At 26.1% G+C, this 21,579-nt stretch overlaps 9 protein-coding genes across 9 annotated transcripts; 4 read left to right on the top strand and 5 right to left on the bottom strand. All coding sequences in view use genetic code 12, as the record gives it.

The window, feature by feature from the left end:
• Window positions 1-639: 639 nt before the first annotated feature.
• Window positions 640-2,273, bottom strand: KGF55_005192 (alpha/beta hydrolase family protein; the record flags this gene model as incomplete). Its single annotated transcript, XM_051760178.1, has 3 exons — window positions 640-875; window positions 1,008-1,458; window positions 2,184-2,273. The coding sequence occupies 3 exons, from the start codon at window positions 2,271-2,273 to the stop codon at window positions 640-642; spliced, it is 777 nt and encodes a 258-aa protein (XP_051612355.1).
• Window positions 2,274-2,388: 115 nt separating this feature from the next.
• Window positions 2,389-3,933, top strand: KGF55_005191 (uncharacterized protein; the record flags this gene model as incomplete). Its single annotated transcript, XM_051760177.1, has 1 exon — window positions 2,389-3,933. One exon carries the CDS (start codon window positions 2,389-2,391, stop codon window positions 3,931-3,933), a length of 1,545 nt encoding a protein of 514 aa, XP_051612354.1.
• Window positions 3,934-5,826: 1,893 nt separating this feature from the next.
• KGF55_005190 (enoyl-CoA hydratase) lies at window positions 5,827-6,447 on the top strand (the record flags this gene model as incomplete). The annotated part of the gene is made up of 1 exon (XM_051760176.1): window positions 5,827-6,447. The coding sequence occupies one exon, from the start codon at window positions 5,827-5,829 to the stop codon at window positions 6,445-6,447; it is 621 nt and encodes a 206-aa protein (XP_051612353.1).
• An 11-nt stretch (window positions 6,448-6,458) lies between these two features.
• Window positions 6,459-11,726, bottom strand: CYR1 (adenylate cyclase; the record flags this gene model as incomplete). Its single annotated transcript, XM_051760175.1, has 1 exon — window positions 6,459-11,726. One exon carries the CDS (start codon window positions 11,724-11,726, stop codon window positions 6,459-6,461), a length of 5,268 nt encoding a protein of 1,755 aa, XP_051612352.1.
• A 934-nt stretch (window positions 11,727-12,660) lies between these two features.
• Window positions 12,661-14,646, top strand: LMO1 (Lmo1p; the record flags this gene model as incomplete). Its single annotated transcript, XM_051760174.1, has 1 exon — window positions 12,661-14,646. The coding sequence occupies one exon, from the start codon at window positions 12,661-12,663 to the stop codon at window positions 14,644-14,646; it is 1,986 nt and encodes a 661-aa protein (XP_051612351.1).
• A 34-nt stretch (window positions 14,647-14,680) lies between these two features.
• Window positions 14,681-15,316, bottom strand: KGF55_005187 (uncharacterized protein; the record flags this gene model as incomplete). The annotated part of the gene is made up of 1 exon (XM_051760173.1): window positions 14,681-15,316. The coding sequence occupies one exon, from the start codon at window positions 15,314-15,316 to the stop codon at window positions 14,681-14,683; it is 636 nt and encodes a 211-aa protein (XP_051612350.1).
• Window positions 15,317-15,692: 376 nt separating this feature from the next.
• Window positions 15,693-16,223, bottom strand: KGF55_005186 (uncharacterized protein; the record flags this gene model as incomplete). The annotated part of the gene is made up of 1 exon (XM_051760171.1): window positions 15,693-16,223. One exon carries the CDS (start codon window positions 16,221-16,223, stop codon window positions 15,693-15,695), a length of 531 nt encoding a protein of 176 aa, XP_051612349.1.
• Window positions 16,224-17,117: 894 nt separating this feature from the next.
• Window positions 17,118-18,176, top strand: DUG3 (glutamine amidotransferase subunit; the record flags this gene model as incomplete). Its single annotated transcript, XM_051760170.1, has 1 exon — window positions 17,118-18,176. The coding sequence occupies one exon, from the start codon at window positions 17,118-17,120 to the stop codon at window positions 18,174-18,176; it is 1,059 nt and encodes a 352-aa protein (XP_051612348.1).
• A 112-nt stretch (window positions 18,177-18,288) lies between these two features.
• KGF55_005184 (uncharacterized protein) lies at window positions 18,289-21,309 on the bottom strand (the record flags this gene model as incomplete). The annotated part of the gene is made up of 1 exon (XM_051760169.1): window positions 18,289-21,309. One exon carries the CDS (start codon window positions 21,307-21,309, stop codon window positions 18,289-18,291), a length of 3,021 nt encoding a protein of 1,006 aa, XP_051612347.1.
• Between the last annotated feature and the right edge of the window lie 270 nt (window positions 21,310-21,579).

The raw sequence follows: 21,579 nt of genomic DNA, 5'->3' as shown, positions 1-21,579 counted from the left end.
TTTTTTTTATTACTTATTTAAATCTCAACATTCAGCTGATCCTGCATGTTGAACTTCTCTAGTACGATATACACTACATCCATATTTGGATTACTGAGGCTCAATGCCTTACTTAATCAAGAAGTAAACGATAAGTAGATCAAGGAAAAAAAAATAAGGCATAAGATAAAAAGTAAGATAAAAAGCTTATGATAAGATAAATCAAATCATATGCTAATATACCAATGGTAAGATTAGATAAACCAAGATTAATTAGACCTTACTAATAGTTAAAATATAAGAATGTATATCCCACCTAAAACATGAATATAACTGATATAGATAATATTGATAACTATATCAGATAATATTTACAAATAATTTGAGTACTACGGATCAAAGTAATACTAATAATAACGATGTTGCAAGACTTTCAATTTGGTGCTGAATGTCGAGATATTTCGATCCTAATGAACACTCTAAAGTTTGTGGTACGAATTACACATAGCTAGCTTAATGTGCTATAAAAGAATTGAATTAATACTAATACAAAGCAAGGTAATATAAATTTAATTTTCAAATAACAACTAGCAGCAAATGAGAATTAGATCATTACAATATAACTTCAATAAAATGTTTAATTTAATCTGAGTATATCAATTATATGAAATATTCATTAAACCACTCGAGAGCAACTTCTGGATGTTCTCCCAAGAAATTATATCCATCAAATCCTCTATCTGTTTCAGTGATCCAATATAATTCTTTTTCATCAGTACCTAACCTATTATAAATATTCTCAACATCTTCAGCATATGTCCAAGTATCTTTTTGAACTTGTAACAGTTTAGTTGGTAATTTGTCAGCTTTTGCGTATTCCCATGTTTCAAAATAATCTAATGTTACACCACATTTGGCTTTCAAATTTTCGTTGAAATACTATATAGTTTCTTCAACATTTATTCCTCTATCTGCAGAATTTCTTCTAATATAATTGCTAAAGCTTATTGGTTGTAATCCAACCATACATTTGAAATCATCAAAATAATCTGGTTTTTTGGCCATTGCTTGCAAAGTCGAATTACAACCTAAACATATGCTCAACAATCCTTTTGTCATATTTTTAGTATCTTCCCTCGAATTAGCATCTTTAATAGATCCAATCACATCCCTCCATTCAAAATGTCCAAACCCTATAGTTCCTCCATTAGCTGAATCACTTAATCCATGATTTCTTATGTCATAACAGAATACATTATAACCAGCATCATGTAAAGCTTTATATCGAGGTAAAAAGTTAACTTCAAAACCTCCAAGGGCCAGAAATTCCGGAAGATGACTTGCAAAACCGTATCTATTACCTGGCAAGAAATGATTACTGATAATTAATTTTGATGAGCCTTTACATGGTATGAACCAACCTTCTAACGGAACTCCATCATCTGCTTGAAAATAAATATCCTCATATTCAAGATCAATCTCCTTGGGAGTTCTATAAACTGGAGTACGTAAACCATGCCATGAAAAATTAACTAAATAATCAAGATATTTTTTGCGTCATCTGATAAAGTCATTTTTAGCTTTCGTAGTGAATAATGGTTGTATTTGTTATGATGATAATGATAAAGAAATAGTTGGTCAAAAACCTTGAAAATCAGCTTGTATTTATATTATTTTAATCATTGCTTATGGTTTAAATAGATCGAATTGAGGGTCTGGATGGAAAATTCTATGTTCCGAATTGCTATAAGCCTCATCCAATATTACTTAATGTGGAATATTTCCGGGGTCGGTTCAAAAACTTAAGCATTATTTTGTAAATTTATAACTTTGTATGTGTGTAGTCTATCCTAAATTGATAAATTGCTTTCAAGAAAAAAAAAAAACAAAAAAAAAATAAAACTTCGGTTTTAAGATCTCACTAGCCACATTCAAAATTACTTAATATGGAATAATTCCGCGGTCGATACAATATAAACTCGGAAAGATCTGAAAAATAACCAAAAAATATCCGGTGTTGTTATAGAAATTGTACTGAATTGCAATATCAGAGTACGGCCGAAAATTACATGATTATAATAGTGGATATTTCGGGACAGTGTCGGTTTGCTTGTATTTAATATTCTGAAAAAAATTAAGTTTCAAAGTATCAATAACTACACTATAACCCTTTAATTGGATTGAGAGCTTGGGAAATAAGCCACGTCAAGTCTTGACTCAAAAGTTTCGGTTAATAATTGTGTGAAATCTTTTTTCCAGTATTTATTAATTTGCAGCCAATTTAAATTGTGCATGCTAAAATTTCCTAAATATGTTATAACGACAAGGACCAATTAAGAATTACAAAAAGTAGAAAACAAACAACATTAAATGCATTTCTTCCCCAATTAACAAACATTTCAAGAAGACATGGAAAAGCTTGTAGATTTTCCGTTTGAAGTATTGGAAATAATATTCCAACGAATAAATCATCACATGGTAATAACCTTAATGCCATTACATTCTCAATTTCACAAAATAGGTCAAAAAAAGTTATACAAAAATATTCATATTTATGTCAAATGTAACTCAATTAGAGATTCCCCTACTAAAGCAAATAAGCTAAAACACACATCCGGCAATAGGTGGAGAGCTCATAAGGACATTTTGAATGACTTTACTAAAAAGTTTACTGTAATTTCATTATGTAGTTTTTATAACAACATAATTAGGAAAAAAATCGATAGATATCAGCATGTTCAACATCTAAGTATTGAAGATGTGGAATCAGTGTTTTATCCTCGACACTCATCATCTAGAGAGTATCCTGAAGGACCTCCATCTTTATGGAAAATATTGAAATATTTCAAAAATTTAGATTATGTTAGTTTTGCTATGTCAAACAACCAACTTGATTTAAAAAATAAAGACAGTTCTCATGATGTAATGGTAGGTATAAATTTTTCTGGATACTGTTGTGATTTACGTGACCATGTTGCGGTTTTAGAGCGGGATTATCAAGTGTCATATGATTTCTTATATGATAATCTCAAAAGCTTCAAATTTCAATTTCTTCCAACCCATTGTGCAGGGCTGAGGTATAATTGTGATAGGGATTTATTTAGATCAATTGATACATTTAATAAAATCAATTCATTCAAAAAGCTTGAGGAATTACATCTTGTATTTGAAGACCTAATTGACTTGATGGATCCATCATTGCTTGGTAGATTGAATAAAGTAAACTGCAAATTGAAGAAACTTGATTTAACATTTTGGGGAAAGCTCAAATATTCTGATCATTGGGATAGTCAAGCCTTTTACGCTCGATCGAAACCTGGAAAATGGTTATTCACATTAAATGAATTTTTTGATACAAAAGAAATTATCTCGTTGTCATTAGATTATCATAACAAAACATATTCTGGAGATCATTATATTTTTCAAGAGTTCAATTTTGAAGAGATATTATGCAATGCAAACTTACCAAAATTGAGAAATTTAGTTCTATCATCACCAACTTTAGATTTGAAACTGATTGATGTGTCAACTTTACACAAATTGCTAATATGCACCGAAATTGCTAACGATACGTATGCCGCAGAAATTGCCGAACTATATCTTATAAATCCAAATTTAAGATTGTCTTGGTGGCCTCGATTTATGAAACAAGCAAATGATACCTTTTGTACATGGGATAATTTGCGGATAAATACGCCTGACTATTTTCAAGTTATATCTTGTCAATGGCCATCATATTTCTTCACGAGTGACAAAATCTCAATTAAAAGACTTGAGTCAATCTTTGATGAAAAAGGTCTTTATATCAATAACGATCATTCAAAACAACTTGACATTGTTTTGAAAATCGAATATTCAATTGAGGAACTTTATGAAATGGATCTTTTTGATACTTTTGACATTCAAAAGTCTGTTTTAAAAGTTCTCAAGAGAAACGAGCAGATTCAAATTTGAAATAGATTAACTCCATTCGCTGAGATTACTTGAAATTTATAATCTTTTATACGTAAGTAAAATTGTCTTTAGTCTTGCAAGTTTTCATTTAAGCAGTAGGTTAGTAGAACTCCCTATGCTCATTAACTCACCTTAGTACGAATTTTACAAATAGTTTGTCTGTAGATACCAGCAGATAATAATACTCTTTCCAACGAACTACGTAGCTTCAAAACCGGCTTTTCCTTCCACATTTAGTGAATTTTCATAAATCTGATGCGATAATGAAGTTCTTTATTCAAAGAGTATCTATTGAGTATTCAAATAACTCTTTACAAGCAAACATACTATAGGTAGTTATGGCTTTTAATGTAACAGTTTTAAGTAAGATGAACTTAAATTGGTACTGAATTCGAATGAAGAAACTAAAAAAGTTCTTACAATACTGCATATAGTAAGTACGGAGGCAAAAATCTGAAATCTGAAACATCATATATATTAAACTTACAAACAGTCTGAATATTTTTTTTTTTCCCAAAATCAATTATTTTTTAAATTAAATAAAATAATTGTCGTATCAAACATATTCCTATAACCAGCCATCGAATAATAAGAGCCAAAAAATTTCTTAAAGTAAACACACATTATGACAAATATGCACGGTCTCAAAATGTGAAACGAGGATTTAAAAGAATTTATACAATACTTTAATCAATTTAGGGGTGGTACAAAACTTAAGTCCTCCAATTTTTGATCGCAGATCAATATCACGCCTTCAGGCTTCGAGGGAATTTGAAATCTTAAATATTTTTAATACATGTGTTGCCCCAGGATTTCTCAATCATGCAGTTCAAATCAACACAAAATTATTGTCCAAATTGTCAAGCTCTTATCCAATATCATTAGGGAAAGAAACACAATGATATTAAAAGAATTGATGTATATAAGCCAGTACTTCATACAACCAACTATATACAAATCTGAAAGTGAAGTATCGAGTATATTCCGTCTCTAACAAAATTATATACAGAATTTAGAGCCAGATCTTTTACTTACACACGTCAATACAAAAGTAATAGATCAATTAACAGAAGAAACTTTTCAATAACATGACACTCATTAAGAATAATGAATTTTCTATATTTCCAGCGCTGTTTAATTCTAAGATGGAAGAGAAGCCGACGTAGTATTTAAGTTACCTCATAAGCCCCTATATTTATATTTTTGGTGATACACCTGTATAACAGGTAGACTAAGACGAAAATTAGGTTTGTAATGGACGGGAATTCGGGAGCAGCGCTACTCAATAAAAATACTTGGCCTTTCAATGCTCGACTGAGACACTTGCTTGTGAGCTATCCATGTCAATTTTACTAGACCTTGAAAAAATATGCCTTTTCGAATTTTCAGCTATCGGAAAAAGTCCAAACTATAATTTTCGAGCTAAGCATACAATACGAAAAAGAATTCAACTTGTTAGAATTATTTAGTATTGGAAGAATACTTCAAGGCAGGGATTTGTGAGTTAGAGCAGAATAAAAAGACAAACACGTTTTATACAACGAAGACAAAACAGAAGAAATGAGCTGTTTAGGTCAATTTTAATGTATACCGGAGTTTTATTTATTTCTTAACTAAATGCAACTTTATTTTTCAAAATCTAATATTGTGTGAGCACTATCTTCTAACTTTAAGCTCTTGTTAATCATGAGGAGAGTTTGACATGCAATTTTTGTTGATTGGTAAGTAGAACCTAAGTATCCTTGCAATCTATGTTCTTTCTTAGTTCGACTGTAAAAATTGAGAACTTATTTTCATTTTTGAGTACAATCTTGAATTTGTTTACTCCAAAATTATCGTAAAATCTTTATTTTTTTCAATTCAACTAGGCTATCTCCAAATAATTCATCAATCATGTCAAATACAACTCCACAACCAAATAGATGGTTAGTGGTATACAATTCACTTTCAGCATCATTATGGTCCATAATATTTTTCAATACTATATTTCTATCATTAGTATTAGGTCAACCATATGTATATTTAAAAACAAATTTTATCAATACAATAATTCAATCATTTGCAATATTTGAAATTATAAATTCAGCAATTGGATTAGTTAAATCACCTATTTTCACTACTGTAACTCAAGTGTTTTCAAGACTATTAATTGTTTGGGGAATACATCAATTTATACCAAATTCACCAGCAAATTATCATTGGAGTTATATAACATTATTATTAAGTTGGTCAATTACTGAAATTATAAGATATTCATATTATGCTCAGAATTTAAGAAATGACGTTCCTGATTGGTTAACTTGGTTACGTTATTCTACATTTTATATATTATATCCAACTGGAGTATTTAGTGAGATATATCAAATACTTTTATCTTTAAATAATGTTGGATATTATTATCAATTATTTTTGAAAATCATTTTAGTTACATATATTCCAGGTTTCTACATGCTTTATACTTATATGATTAAACAAAGAAAAAAAGTTCTTGGAAAAACCAAAAAATTGGAATAAATAATTATTAATTAATGTTTGATCATTTTTGTTAATTCATTCAATACTTGTGATAATGGTTGATTATTAAATCCATATCTTTTATCATTAACAATTTGTCTTAAATATAAAGAAGCAACCGAATTTTCTATTCTAGTTACTGAATTTAATAAATCTTGAACATTTACATCTAATAATTTTTGATTTTGTTTTAAACCTTCTTTTGTATATGTACCACCATTTATAAAAGATAATAAATTTTCTAATCTTAATGATATATTATTTATAGCAGTAATACATTCAATTGGTATAGTTCCAATAACTCTAGTACTATGACTTTCATCAATATCTAATCTTTTTTGAAATATATCAAATCTTAATTTTAATCTACTTGAATAAACTAATGTTATCATTTCAGGAATTTCTAAACCTTTTAATTTTCTTTCTCCCATTTTATAAAAATTTGATCCATGATCATCAAGTGATGTTAATTCTCTTTCAATTATTTTACCTGCATTTTCATTACCTTGATAAGCATCAGCAACAGTTTTAACATTATTTTTTATATCATCATGTATTGCAGTTAATGCTCTCATTTCATCAAGAAAATCTGAACTAACAGCTATTTGACCACCATCAGCAATAGCACTAATTCTAGAAGCTCTATTAACCATTGGTCCAAAATAATCCATTCTACCTGTAACAACATCTGGTTCACATACTGGAGATCCCCAATGTATTCCCATTCTTACTGATAAACCTCTATATATCACATTCCCTTTCCCATCAGTAACTTCACAACATTGATCAGTTTCCAAAATTTCAGTTGGCCAATCTGCAGTTAATAAATTTTGTTGAACATTAAAACACCATAATAAAGCAGATGTAGGTGAAGGAAAAGCAACCATAAAAGCATCACCTTCAGTTTTAACTTCATAACCACCTATAATTCTTAATTGACGTCTCATTATTGAATTATGAGTTTTTATAGCTGATCTCATTGGTGCTGGATATGAATCCCATAATAATGTAGAATTTTTAATATCAGTAAATACTAAAGCTAATTCACCAATTGGAGGTTCTATTTCACTTTCTAATCTTCTTAATGATGAATCACCAACTCTATCAGCTCTTCTTCTTTTAAAATAATCAGCTTCTCTACCTAAATTATTATATAATGCATTCAGTTTAACTTTTTTACCACCAAATGTAACAACAATTACTGTAATTTTATCAGTTGCTCCATAACATATAGCAAAATCTCTTAATTTTTGTGCAGCAATCATTGGATCATTTTTTTCTTGTCTTAATATATCAACAGCTAATTCATGAGTTATATAATCCCATAATACTTTTGTTGCAATAACTATTAAATCATCTGCTGGAGTTAAAGTTAATTCACTAACATCTGGACCTGAATGAGTATGAGGTAAATACGAAAAAAAACCAGCACCTCTCGAAATAGCTAAATCACCATCCAAATCTCCACTTCCTGAAACATAACCTCCAGAAGCTCTTATACGTTCAAATTCTTGACGATTAGTTGGTCTATGAACATTTGTTAAAACTCTAAAATTTCCATTATTTTGACATAATAATGATTCAATATCTCCAATATTTGCAGAATATAATTTTTTATCTCTTATATAAATAACAGTTACTGCACAACCAGTTCTTGCATCATCAATTAAATTTAAATCAATCATATCTTTTGAATATTGAGGTAATGGTGTAAAAGTATGACTCTTTTTAGCTAATAATACTCCATTAACTTCTTTATTAAATGATAAAAATGCTCTTCTTAAAGCTATATGAACTTTATCAGGATTATCATCAATTTTATGTAATTCTTCAGTTAAATTTTTAGTAATCAGATTTTTAACAATACTTGAAATTCTATGACCTTGATTTGGAGCTCCATGTTTACCATCAAATGCACAAATTAATAGTTCATTTTCATTACCTCTAAATTTTTGTATAAATAAATCTCTATTTGATACACAAGTTCTTTGACCCATTGTATCACTTACTCCATAACCAATATTTTCTAATTCAGAAGCAGTAGTTCTAATTCTTTTATCAACTGATTGATCAGGTACTGAAGTAGTAGTTAAAGTAACATCAATTAACCCCAATACTTTTAATTGATCTAAAACTAATAAACTATCAAAATCTTCACCAGTTTCTGGATTTTTAACATGACTTTGTTTAATTTCAAATCTTTTATTTCCTGAAAAATTAAGATATTTTAAATTTTTATTCCAATGCCAACTCCAATCATAAGGCCAATTTGATATATTATATTTTAATTGATTTGATCCAACATCAAAATGTTGTAAATTTATTAATTTACTTAATTCAGCAGGTAATGAAACTAATTTATTATTATTTAAATAAATTAATCTTAATGTTTTTATATGTTCTAAATCATCAGCAGGTATAGTACTTAAATCATTACCTGATAAATATAAATCAGTTAATCTATTCATTCTTGCTAATGAACCTTCAGGAATTTCAATTAAATCATTATATGAAACATTTAAAGTTTTTAATGCAATTAAAAATGATATAGCTTCAAAACATTCATCATTTAATCTATTATCTGATATTATTAATGATGAAAGACTATCAGCCATTGAACCAGATGATGGCATCTCCCTAAGATCAGTTGATGAAGAAATTCTTTTAGCTATAGCGAAAGGAGGTTTTGGAAATGATGTTAAATTATTACTTGCAACATTTAATAACATTAACGATTTTAAATTCCAAATTTCACCAGGTAATGATTGAATATTATTTGAATGTAAATCTAAATATTGTAAATTTAATAAATTTCCAAATGAATTTGGTAAAATTTGTAAATTATTTGAATAAATTGAAAGATATGATAATTTATTTAATTGTCCAATTTCATTTGGTAAATTTACTAAATGATTTTTATCAAGCACCAACTTTTCAATATTTGGAATTTTTGATATAAATTCAGAAGGCATTGATGTAATTTTAGCTTTTGATAAATCTAATATATTAAGCATTTGTAAATCAAAAACAAATTGTAATTCAGTAATTGGATTTTTATCAAAATGTAATAATCTTAAATTTTGCATTTTATCACAAAATGCTGATATTGAATTTCTTGAAGCATATAAAACTTCTAAATTTGGTAATTCTCCTAATATATCTACATTTGTTATTTGATTATATCTTATATCTAATCTTTTTAAAGCTTTAAAATTTGATAAAAAATTTGGTAAATTTTTACTTAATTTATTGGTACATAAATTTAATTTTTGTAAATTTTTTAAATTTGTTATAGTTTCTGGAATATATGATAAATCATTATATGATAAATCTAATTCAATTAATTTTTCTAAATCATTTATTGGTTCAGGATACATATTAAAATAATTTGATGATAAATTTAATGAAACTAAGTTTTTCAACTCACCAAATGATTTTGGTAATTGAGATAATTGATTTGAATTTAATTTTAAATGAGTTAAATTTGTTAACATATTTATTTTTATTGGTAAATCATCAATAAAATTCAGTTCTAAATTTAAATGAGTTAAATTTTTAGCTTCTAAAAAATTTATTGGAAATTTTGAACTTCCATTTCTTGCAAAATTTATACTTGTTAAATTAGTACATGATTGTATAAAATCTAATGGAATATAAATTGAAGGATTTTCAGAAACATTTAATTTTTCGATTTCATAAGTATGTTGATGAAAAATTATTGGAATATTTTTTAAATTTAATGCTGATATATTAACATCAACATAATTTTTTGATAAAATTGTTTCTTCATCATGAGTTAAACTTCTTAAATAAATATTTTCAACAACAAATTTACAAACAAATGATAAATCTCCTCTTCCTATAATTCTTAAATTATCTTCATCAGTATAACCACTTAATAATAATAATCCCATTTGAATTTTTATTGGTTTTTCAAAACTTTCTAATACTTTTACACAATTACCAACATGAACTGATAATTGATAATTTGAAGCAGATTCTAAAAAAAATTTTTTTTGAACTGTATTTAATAATTCAGTAGTTGTAGTTTCTAATGGACATAATATAGTTGTAAAAGTATTATCTTCTTTAAATATTTTAACAATATGACTCGGTCTTGGATCAACAACATTATTAACAACATGAGTTTGTCTTGTTCCATAAAGTGATGGTAAAGTATTTTCCGAAGGTGGTAAAGTAGTATTTTCAATTGGAATTAATTTATTAGATTCTTCCTCTTGTGGTTCCTCATTTATTTCTTCTTCAATTTTTTGTTGTTTAACATCCCAACTATCTGGTGCTTTCCAATTTTGTTTTGGAACTGGTAAAGAATCTTTTGATTTAATTATATCTTGCATTTCATCTAAATTTAAATCTATTGACATTACATTTTCTGGAGAATTAGTTGGTAATGATGAAGCAAAATTTTGTGATTGTGGTGGTGGTTTTGATTGATTTGAATCTGCTTGAGTCATTTGTAACAGTTGAGCCAGTATTTGTGAACCATGTTGAGGATGATAATCTGATAATGAAGGTAATCTGAATTTATGTTTAGAATGACTTGATGAAGATGATGATGAATTACTCTTTCGTTGTTCATTAGTTGTAGTTGAAGATTGATTTTGTTGAGGGTGTGGTTGTTCTTCAGCAGAAGTTATTGAATTTGCTCTTGATGATGATACTGATTGAGCTGGAGAAGTTAAACCTTCTGAAGAAGAAGAAATAAATCTAGTATTATTATTACTAGTACCACTTATACTACTACTACCAATACTACCTCTATTTGTATTAGTTGTATATTCATCTAATTGTTGTTCTTCTTCTAAATTTCCACCATCTTTTTGTTTTGAACTTATTAATTTATTAAATAATGAACTACTTTTTTTTTTAAATTTTGGTTTTATTGGATGTAATAAAGGAGGAATATTACCAATACTTTTTGGTCTATGAAATCCTTTATAATTATCTTTTATATTTATATGTAAATTTGAATTAGTATTTGTAGTTGAATTTGTATTACTATTTATATTTGAAATATTTTGAGAATTGTTATTATTATTACTTGAATGAATAATTTGTGGTATTGAAATTATTGAAGATCTTGGTGAATATTCATTATTTATATCAGGTGTAGTAGTCATACTTCTTGATATTTTAGATGGATCATAAAATGGATCATTTGATGTAAAATTAGTAGTTGGAGAAGGAGGTTCTTCATAATATCTCTGACCAGCAGAATTTAAATTAGTTTTAGATTTATCCCTTTTTAAAAAACTCATTTAAGGGTGAAAGGAGTTTCTTATATAAAGAATGATATGATGTGATATGCAATGATTATGATATGATACTATATGGTAGATGGTTTATCAATTCAATCTAATGGTTGATGTATTCCTCTATAGATGTGGTATAAATATGTTGCAATTTCAATAATTTATTAAATATTTTGGTTGTAAAAAAAAATGTATGTAATTAATTTACAGTATGTAATTTATTATGGGGAATAGACTACTGTAATATAAGTTAGCGCGTAATAGCGCACTTGAAGTAATTACTTATTGGACCTCTAGTAATATAATAGATTACATAATACTCTGTTTGAATCTTATGTAATACCTTACTTAATTGTTAAATTGGAGAGAAAAAAGATTATGCTACCAATATGTTTTAATTAGTCTAGAATAAATTTAATCGGAACGAGAAATTCTATTTAGGGGTCCATTTACGTTTAATTATTAAATATTTCTATATGTTTAACGTGATTTAATCAAATAGACTATATGATAAGGAAAACGTTCACAGTTGATTAGATATGAATCAAACTGTATTATTATACTTTCTCCAATAAGTTTCAGGGGTTCTTATCAGATATAGCTTGTGTTTAGGATTTGATTGCAGAGGTAGTTAGATTTTGTATCATTGCACCCTTTATTACTTACTATCTATTATTGTATAGATTTACAGTATAGATTTACTCGTCTAATTAATTAACCTAATTAAAATTAAATTGAAGTTTCAGGTACAAAAAAAAAATTTGATTTTTATTATCAAAATTTATTTTCAACTTTTTTTACAACCAATTCTATTCTCAAATTCAGCTTCTTTTTGAACAAATCAACATTTACAACACACTTATTCACCCATTTATCCAATCACTAGTTACTTCTAACCACTCACTATTCACCAAACTAAGCACACACCACTTGTACAATCATGTCTGAATCTTCAAGAAGTATAAATCATAAATTAAATGAATTATTAAGTAAAAATAATATAACAAAATTAAAATTAGATGAAATAACATCAATAAATTATGCAACAATATTAAAATCAAATATTTTGGGGAAAGATAAACAAGAAAAAGTAAATTCAATAGTTGTATTAGCAAAATTATTAGATTGTATAAATATATCATCAGATTTATTTATTTCAATATTAGATTATGATTTATTCAAGACATTATATTCAATAATAAGTATAAATATGTCTTCAGAAACATACAAAGCAATATTAAAAATTTCATTATTAGATATTTCAGGACAAATTTTTATATCAAATAAATTGGAAAATTATCTACCATTATTTGAATCTTTAATTGAATATTTAGATGTTATTGATATTATAACATCAAAATTATTTTTACAAGATTCTAAAATTATTTATATGTCAATTAAATTTATAACTGAAATTATAAATAAATCTTTAAAATTTAATTATTCAGGTATTATAACTATAGCAGGTAGATTAAAACATGTATTATTTTTTAATACAATAGATAATTTAGAAGACACCACCGAATCTACAAATAACGACCTAAACAATGAAATTGAAAATTTAAAAATTTCTTATATGAAATTAAATAAATATCTTAATTCAATAAAATTTGATTTATCAATAAAATCTCATCAAACAATGTTAAATAATTTATTTATATTTTTGGAAATTTCTTTAAATGAATATGGTACTCCTGCAACAACAAAAGAATATATAAAAGCTGGTTTTACTGAAAATCCAAGACAATTTATAATAGATAATTTTACAATATTATTAGCAATGGATTTAAAAATTTTTTTAAAAGATCCAAATTTTACATTTAAAAAAAGATTTCATGAAGAATTAATGATGAGTGATCATTTAAGAACTTTTCCGCTAAGTTTATTTATTGAAAAATGTTCTAAAATGTGGATTGAAATATTTGAAAAAAAAAATCAATTCCCTAATATTTATTCATCAATTTTAAATTGGGAATTTATGATTTATTATACAATGAATAATTGTCTTATATTATGGCAAGAAACAAAAGCTGAATTAAATGAAACAGATATTGATAAAATTTTACAATTATTAAAATCAAATATTGATATTTATGAAAAAAATTTGGGGAGTGGTATGAATATTGAAGAATGTTTAGATATGACAAATTCTCAAGAAATGAGAAATCATCAAATAAATATAAGTAATGAAAATGATTTCGTTAAATGGGAAAATAAATTCATTGAATTTAATAATAATTTAAATAAAGAAGTTTTAAAATTAGTTAGTGAACAAAGAATTATTCAATTATTAAAAGGTTCATGGGTTTATACTGAACAATTTGGTGAATCATTATTTTCAAATAAAAAATTAACAAACACAACACCAAAATTTAGTTATATTTCATTATCACCCAATAGAAAATCAATATATTATAAAGAATTTTTAGAAAAACCTAAAAATAATAATCCAACAATTGAAGAATTAGAAGAATTAGGTGGTATAAAATTATCAGATATAAAAGATTTAAAATCTATTCAAATTGGTGAAGCAATGGGAGAAGAAATTAAAAAAAAACATTCAAATTTAATTTCAATAAAAGGTTCAATTTCTTATGATAAAATTATAATTTTCGGGGGTGATGAAAAAAAATTATTATCATTTTATACTGATTCTGATGTAAAAAGATATGTTTGGTTAGATGGTATAAAAATGTTAAAGGGAATAACAAATATTTCTGAAGAAACAAAAATTCAAATTGATACTTTAGTAGGAGTTAGAAAGAGAACTCAATTGCTTTCATTAGAAAATACAGATATACCAAGTGATCTTGAAGAAGGAGGAGAAAAGCAAGAACAAGCAGAACAAACAGAAGAAGCTGAAATTGATGATGTATATAATTTTGATGAATTAAATGAAATATCTAAAGAATTTGTATATACTTAACATAGCACTACTAAATAGACTATTCACCTTAAATTTATAGAAGTTTTTGTTTTTCATTTCTTAAAACTTTTCTTCTTTGTTTAATCATATAATTATAAAGATACAAGAAACCAGGTAAATATAAAGGTAATGCAAATTTTAAAAATTTTGAATATAAAGGTAATCTTTTTTCAATCACCAGGTAAGAATCATAAACAGTTATACTTTCACAAATTAATCCAAGGGGATATAACACAAAAAATGCAGAATATCTTAACCAAACTAAAGCAAAAGGTACATTCTTTTGCCATAACTTCAAGAAATAAAATCCGTATCTTATAATTTCAGTTATAGACCAAGCAAAAATTAATCCTGAAAAAATATATAAATTAAAATTAGCAGGAGATTCAGGTATAACAAAACATATCCCAATCATTATAATTAATCTTGCAAAAGATTGTAAAAATAAAGTAGCTAAAGGAGAAGGAACAAGCCTCACTACTGAATGGAAAATTTCAAAAGATGAATTAATCAATTGAGTTATTATTATAAATTTATGAGGGATTCCTTCATTTAATTTGTAGGAAAAAAACCCATTTGATAAATCAATTATATTATTATATAATATATATGACCATAGTAATGTTGATATTCCATTATAAGCTAGTAAATATGATTTTTTACCACTCATTTTTTTATTGAATTGCCTTTCAAAGTTGTTGAAAGAAATAAATATAATTTGAAAGATTTGATATACTTATTTTATTTCATGCGAGAATTTTACTAAGAGAAATACCCCATACTTTTAATTAGACCCTTTTTGGGAAAAACAACAACTGTACCAACATAGTAAAAATCTAATACTCCATCCGTACCGCAACACTTAAGAGAAGACAAAGATACACCGGGGGTCGAATAAACTAACTTTTGACATTCTTTTAATTAGTCTAGTAAGTATCTACAATTTATTCAATCAATGTTGAAATAAGTAAATTCTTTTAATCGTTTTATTATAAAGTGCTTATAAAGTGGTTAATAATACACAATGCTCAAGCTATTATAAAATCTTATTCTTGATTTGTATATTTTGCTAATAAAGTTTTTAAAGTTTCTTCATCACCAGCTAATAAATCTTGATCCCAATCAACAACTAAAGGAGCTTTAAAAATATCAGCAGGATTAGTATGAATAGATAAATCAGTTGATTCATTAATTAATTTATTAAATGTATCATAAATTAATTGATAATCATGTTGATTAAAAATTTTATTTGACCAATCTATTCCCTTAACAGTTATAACTTTACCATTTGAATTTAATAATTCAGTTTGTCTATCATGTAAAAATGGGAAACAATTATGTAATGTTTGTTTTGATTGTTCAGTTTTCAAAAATTTATTTACAAATATTTGATATTGATCATATGTTGGCATTTGATTTTTAGCTAAATCAATTTGAAAATCATATTTTGGTTTTTCTGGTAATGTTTCATATGTCTTGTTTAAAATATCATAAACTTTATTTGATAATGGTAATTTTGCATTATGAAATAATGTTATAGTTGCAGGTGATGATTGTAAAGTTCTAAATAATGACATTTTCTGTTACTGAAATTTAATTGAGTTTTAGTTTCTATAAATTCAATGGTAATTTAATTGTAGTTATTGAATGGGAAGGTCAAAACTGAATTGAATTAAGTTGTGATAATTTTTAAAAAAATTGTATAAGTGTACGATGAAATTATAAGATTCAATTTAAGTATAATAACTCCTGTAAAATTGATTAAAATTTTTAAAAGTCAATTGGTCGACAATACTTTCTCTTTATAGAATTAAATAGAAAGAAATAATTAAGGAGGTTTATGAATAGCAATTGATAAATTTACTGATACAATAGATACTTGACACAAAATTGAAAATATAAAGTAAAGCCGATTTCATTAAATTCATATTTCCGACATTCTTTAAATATTTCATCAACTCGATCTTTGAATTCTTATAGTCTATAACAACTGATAAATAATCAACTCATAATAATGATAAGATGTAATTGAGAATAACAGATACTATGACTGAAGTTCAGAACACATTGTGATTTTCATCAATTTTCGTACTAAAATCTTCCAAATTTCTTTTCGTCCGTATATATTATCATGGAGTAAGGGATCAAATCATTCTAACTTTCCATTATAGATTCATACAGTTCTGTGAATCCTAATTATTCTGGAATCAAGAGTTTTCTTGAGAATGACTGCCAGAATCAAACTCATCAATCGTCTAGAGACTATTACTCGTATTAAGATACTAAATTTAATTGTGGATGCAAAATGAGAAAAAGAAAAAAAAAATATTTCAAATTTTATCTTATCTATTTAACACACATTTTTATTTCAAAACATCAATATTGCCACTATATCATTATAGAACTATCGAATCACTATTAACCATTCATCCACGAATTACAACTAACCATACAACTTACAAACAACAACGATGTGTAGATTTATGATATTTAAAGGAAGAGAACTGATGGTACTATCAGATTTATTAACAAAACCAGCACATTCAATAATAAATCAATCATTTGATTCAAGACTACGACTTGATATGAGAAATCCAATAAATGGAGATGGATTTGGAGTAGGATATTATACAGAACATAATGAACCATGTATATTTAAAGCTATAACACCAGCATGGAATAATGTAAATTTAAATAATTTATCACATTGTACTGAATCTCATCTTGTATTTGGTCATGTTAGAGCTTCAACTCAAGGTGTTTTATCGGAAACTAATTGTCATCCTTTTAGTTATGGAAAATTAATGTTTATGCATAATGGTAGTATATCAAGTTTTAATTTAATTAAAAAAAAATTAATAAATCATTTAAATGATAAATATTTCTTATATTTACAAGGTTCAACAGATTCTGAATGTTGTTTTGCTTTATTCTTGGATACATTAGATAAAATGGGATATGATCCAGAATTAAAAGAAACAAAATTTTCTCATATTATTTTAAAAAAGGCAATATTAAAAACTATTGAACTTATAAAAATTTGGCAATTAGAAGTTACAAATGAACCATCTTTATTAAATTTTGCTGCAACAGATGGAGAATCAATAGTTGTAAGTAGATACATAACTTCAAAAACTGATGAAGCTGCTTCATTACATTTTAGTACTGGTTCAAAATTTTTTGAATATCAACCAGGATTATTTAAAATGGAAAGATTAAATAGATCTCAAGATGTTATATTTGTTGCAAGTGAACCATTAACTTTTGAAAGAGGTGATTGGTTATGTGTTCCAACAAATACTTTAATTACAATAACTAATAAAAATACTGTTTTAATGCATCCTATAGAAGATGAATTTTATGGTGAAGGTTCAACAGAAAGATCTTCTGGTTTTGCAATGAGTAAAGGTTTAATGGGTGGTGTACCATCAGAAAATAATAATAATGGTGAAAAAGATTCAAATATAATTAGAAAAGTTCCACCATTAGAAAGAGAAGGTAGAGCTAATTTAAAAACTACAGTTCATTAAATGTTTGTAAATCGTAAAGTAATAAAATTCATTAAATTCATTAAATAATTATTAAGTTTAATGCATCAAAAAATCGTCATTATTAATCATCTATTCTTGGTTTCTTTGTGTTTTAATTCTTACTTGATGATCGTGTTAATTTAGGCGTATCCTTCAATTTTGTTTCTTCGCCATCTTCTTCCTCGTCTTCATCAACATCATCTTCATCTTCATCTTCATCATCATCCGAAGAGCTACTTGAGCTACTACTTGAACTTGCATATTTTTCCTCTAATTTTCTCTTATTTTTATTTTTATTTTTCATATCATATAAATGATTACTCTTTTTATAAGATAATCCATCATCGTTAGGATCAATATAATCATCATCAATTTCATTTTCTTCTTCTTCATCATTACTATGATGTGTTGATTGTTCTTCATCATCTTCACTTGAACTTTCTAATTCATCTTCTTCTCGATCTTGATTATTATTTGTTAATTGTTGTGACATATAATTTGAAAATTGATCATCATCATCAGATTCAGATTCATCACTATCTAATAAATCCTTTTTTGGTATTTCATTTTTATGTTTATTTTCGTCATCACCAGATTCATAATCATCAACATTATTTCCAAATTTATTATGATTTTTTTCATTACCATCTTCTTCTTCTTCTTCATCATCATCATCATGAAAAACTAATCCAGTTTTAACTTCTTCTATTATTTCCCCTAATCCTTCATCAAATGTAGTATTTTCTTCTTCATCTTTATCTTCTTCATCATCATCATTATTTCCACCTAATATTGCATTATATTTTTCTCTTGTATCATATAATACATGATTAACATAATCTTCCCAAATTTCACTTTCAATTTTTTCATTTATATAATCACTTAAAGTATTTGAAGGAAATAATTGAACAAATTTAACAACTTCTTCAGCAATTAAAGTTAAATGACCCATAAATCCTAATCTTAAACCATTATGACTTGTTTCATAATCATTACATAATTTTTGACCTTCAATTATTTTATTTGTTATATCTGCTGAATGAAATAAATCAATTGCTAAAAATTTATTAAATCCAATATCCATTGAACCATTTAAAACTTGTTGAACAATATCAAATACAACATTATGTAAAAAATTATTCCATGGAAATCTAAAAAACATTGATAAAATATTTGAAATAATTTGAGTATCAAATAAAGCAATTTTTAAAAAATCTCCAACAACTGGATTTGATCGTATTTGTTCTTCTGTAAGATTTGAATTTGCATGAGGTTCTTCTTCATCTAATTCTCCAATTTCATTTATATTATTAAAGTTTTCAATTGTATCATTTGCTGAATTATTTGCAGAATCTTCAGATTTTGTATCATTATTATTATTATTATTATTTTTAGAATTAGAATTTTCATCATCATTATCATTATCATTTTCATTTGGTAAAACAATAATTTCATTATATTTAAAACTTATAGGATCAAATTCTTTCATTTTATTTCTTAATTCATCTCTTTCAGTAACTACATCAAGTCCTTTATTATCATTTAATAATGCCATATTTGAACAATGTAATAATTCAGCTATTAATTCACAAATTTTAAATCTTTCAAATCCTAATGGTTCTATAACTCCAAATGGTGTTCTTAATTTAGATTCATTATCATCTTTTATTAGTAGTTCATTAAATTTCAGTATTCTTTCACCAAATACTCTTAATAAATGTCCTAAATAAATTGGATCTCTCCCCGTTGGTGGATGACTTTCTAAAGTAATATATAAAACTGGTAAAATATCATAATCTGAATTATTTTTCCTTATAATTTCTATTATTATTCCAACTCCATTAGCTAATGCATATCCACCTTTTAACATTGTATCACATAAACGAGTCATTTGTTCTTTTGAAACTAATTCTCTTGTAAGTTCATTTGGTCCTATCGTAGAATTATCAGCAGTTGAATTTGCAGATATAGTAATCAATGCTTTTAAAAAATCAGCAGCTGAACTTTGTTCTATTAATTGTAATTCATGATTTATAGGTTTTTCATCATTGTAATCATCAGGTACATCTAATGCACTAATTAATTTTGATATTAAATTTTGATTTTGTAAAAAATCTATTATACCAGTTGAATTATCAGGTTTATCAGTTGATATTAATTTTAATAAAAAATCCATTAATGGAGGATTTGATAAATGATTCATAAATTTTTCAACTAAATTTGGTTGATTTTCTATAAGATAAGTTATCATTTCATCACATTTCATATCTAATAAATGTTCCATAATTTTCATAAAATGAGTTGATACATTAATATCAAGTAATTCTTTACTATCTAATACACCCCATAATTTATTTAAATTTGAAGTTGATTCCATAACTGTATCTGTTAATGACCAAACATCTGCACTTAAAACTTCTGATGCTAATGTTGCTCTTCGTCTGAATTTATCTTCCGGAAGTTCTTCTTCTTCTTCATCATCTTCGTCTTCCTCATCATCATTATCTTCACTTTCTTCACTCTCATCATCCTTTTGATCTGATTTGTTCTCCGATTTAGTTTTCTCCGAATCGGTTTCATTCTCCTTTTCTGTATCTACGACGCTATCCGACTCCGATTTGTCTTTTGTTTCCTCATTTTTTTCTTCATCAGGAGTTGCTGGTAATTCTTTTTCTTCCTTTTTTTCCAAATTGCTTTGTGCTTTTGTTTCCTCTTCAATTCTAGATTTATCTTGTTCATTTTGTTCTTTTTCTGCAATTCTTTTAAATTCATCAGATATTACAATATCAACTAACATACTTAGTACATTTTCATCTCTTAAAAATTCCAATAACATAGGATTATTTGATAATAGTTCTTGTAATAAATCATTTTCATCCAATAATTTAATTAATACATCATATTGTTGATCTTTTAAGGGCTTTTTCAGTATAGATTCATTATCATCCAGTGTTTCTTCAGATTCTTGTAATTGATCCTCTTCATCATTCTGATTTTGTTTTTGATCATTTTCTTTATCTTGTTGTTTTTGTTGTTGCTGCTGTTCTTGACTTAGATTAAAATTCTCCAACAATGTGGTTATATTTGAGAGTGAAGTAAATCCATTACTAAATTTCCAAAATGATCCAGACATGTTTTATATATATATTTGCTTTCCAACTTTGAACTTTTTGTTTTTCCTATGGTCTGTGGAGGTAATTTATTGATGAAAAAAATACAAATGGTGATATTAAAAATACAACGTAATTAGATGAATAGCTAGGTATTGAAAACAAAAAAAAAAATAAAATGCCAAAGGATTGTTGCAATGATGTAGCAAGCGGTGAAAAAGAATGACTAAATTGAATTATTTGAACGTTTAAATTGACTTTTGAAATTAAATTAGCTACTATTTGATGATGAA

The sequence above is a fragment of the Candida pseudojiufengensis genome (assembly GCF_024610245.1).
Source record: "Candida pseudojiufengensis strain CBS 10847 chromosome Unknown scaffold10, whole genome shotgun sequence".
Taxonomy (NCBI): Eukaryota; Fungi; Ascomycota; class Pichiomycetes; order Serinales; family Debaryomycetaceae; genus Lodderomyces; species Lodderomyces pseudojiufengensis.
Note: the sequence above shows the minus strand (reverse complement) of the source record. Positions and strands in the feature narration are given on the sequence as shown.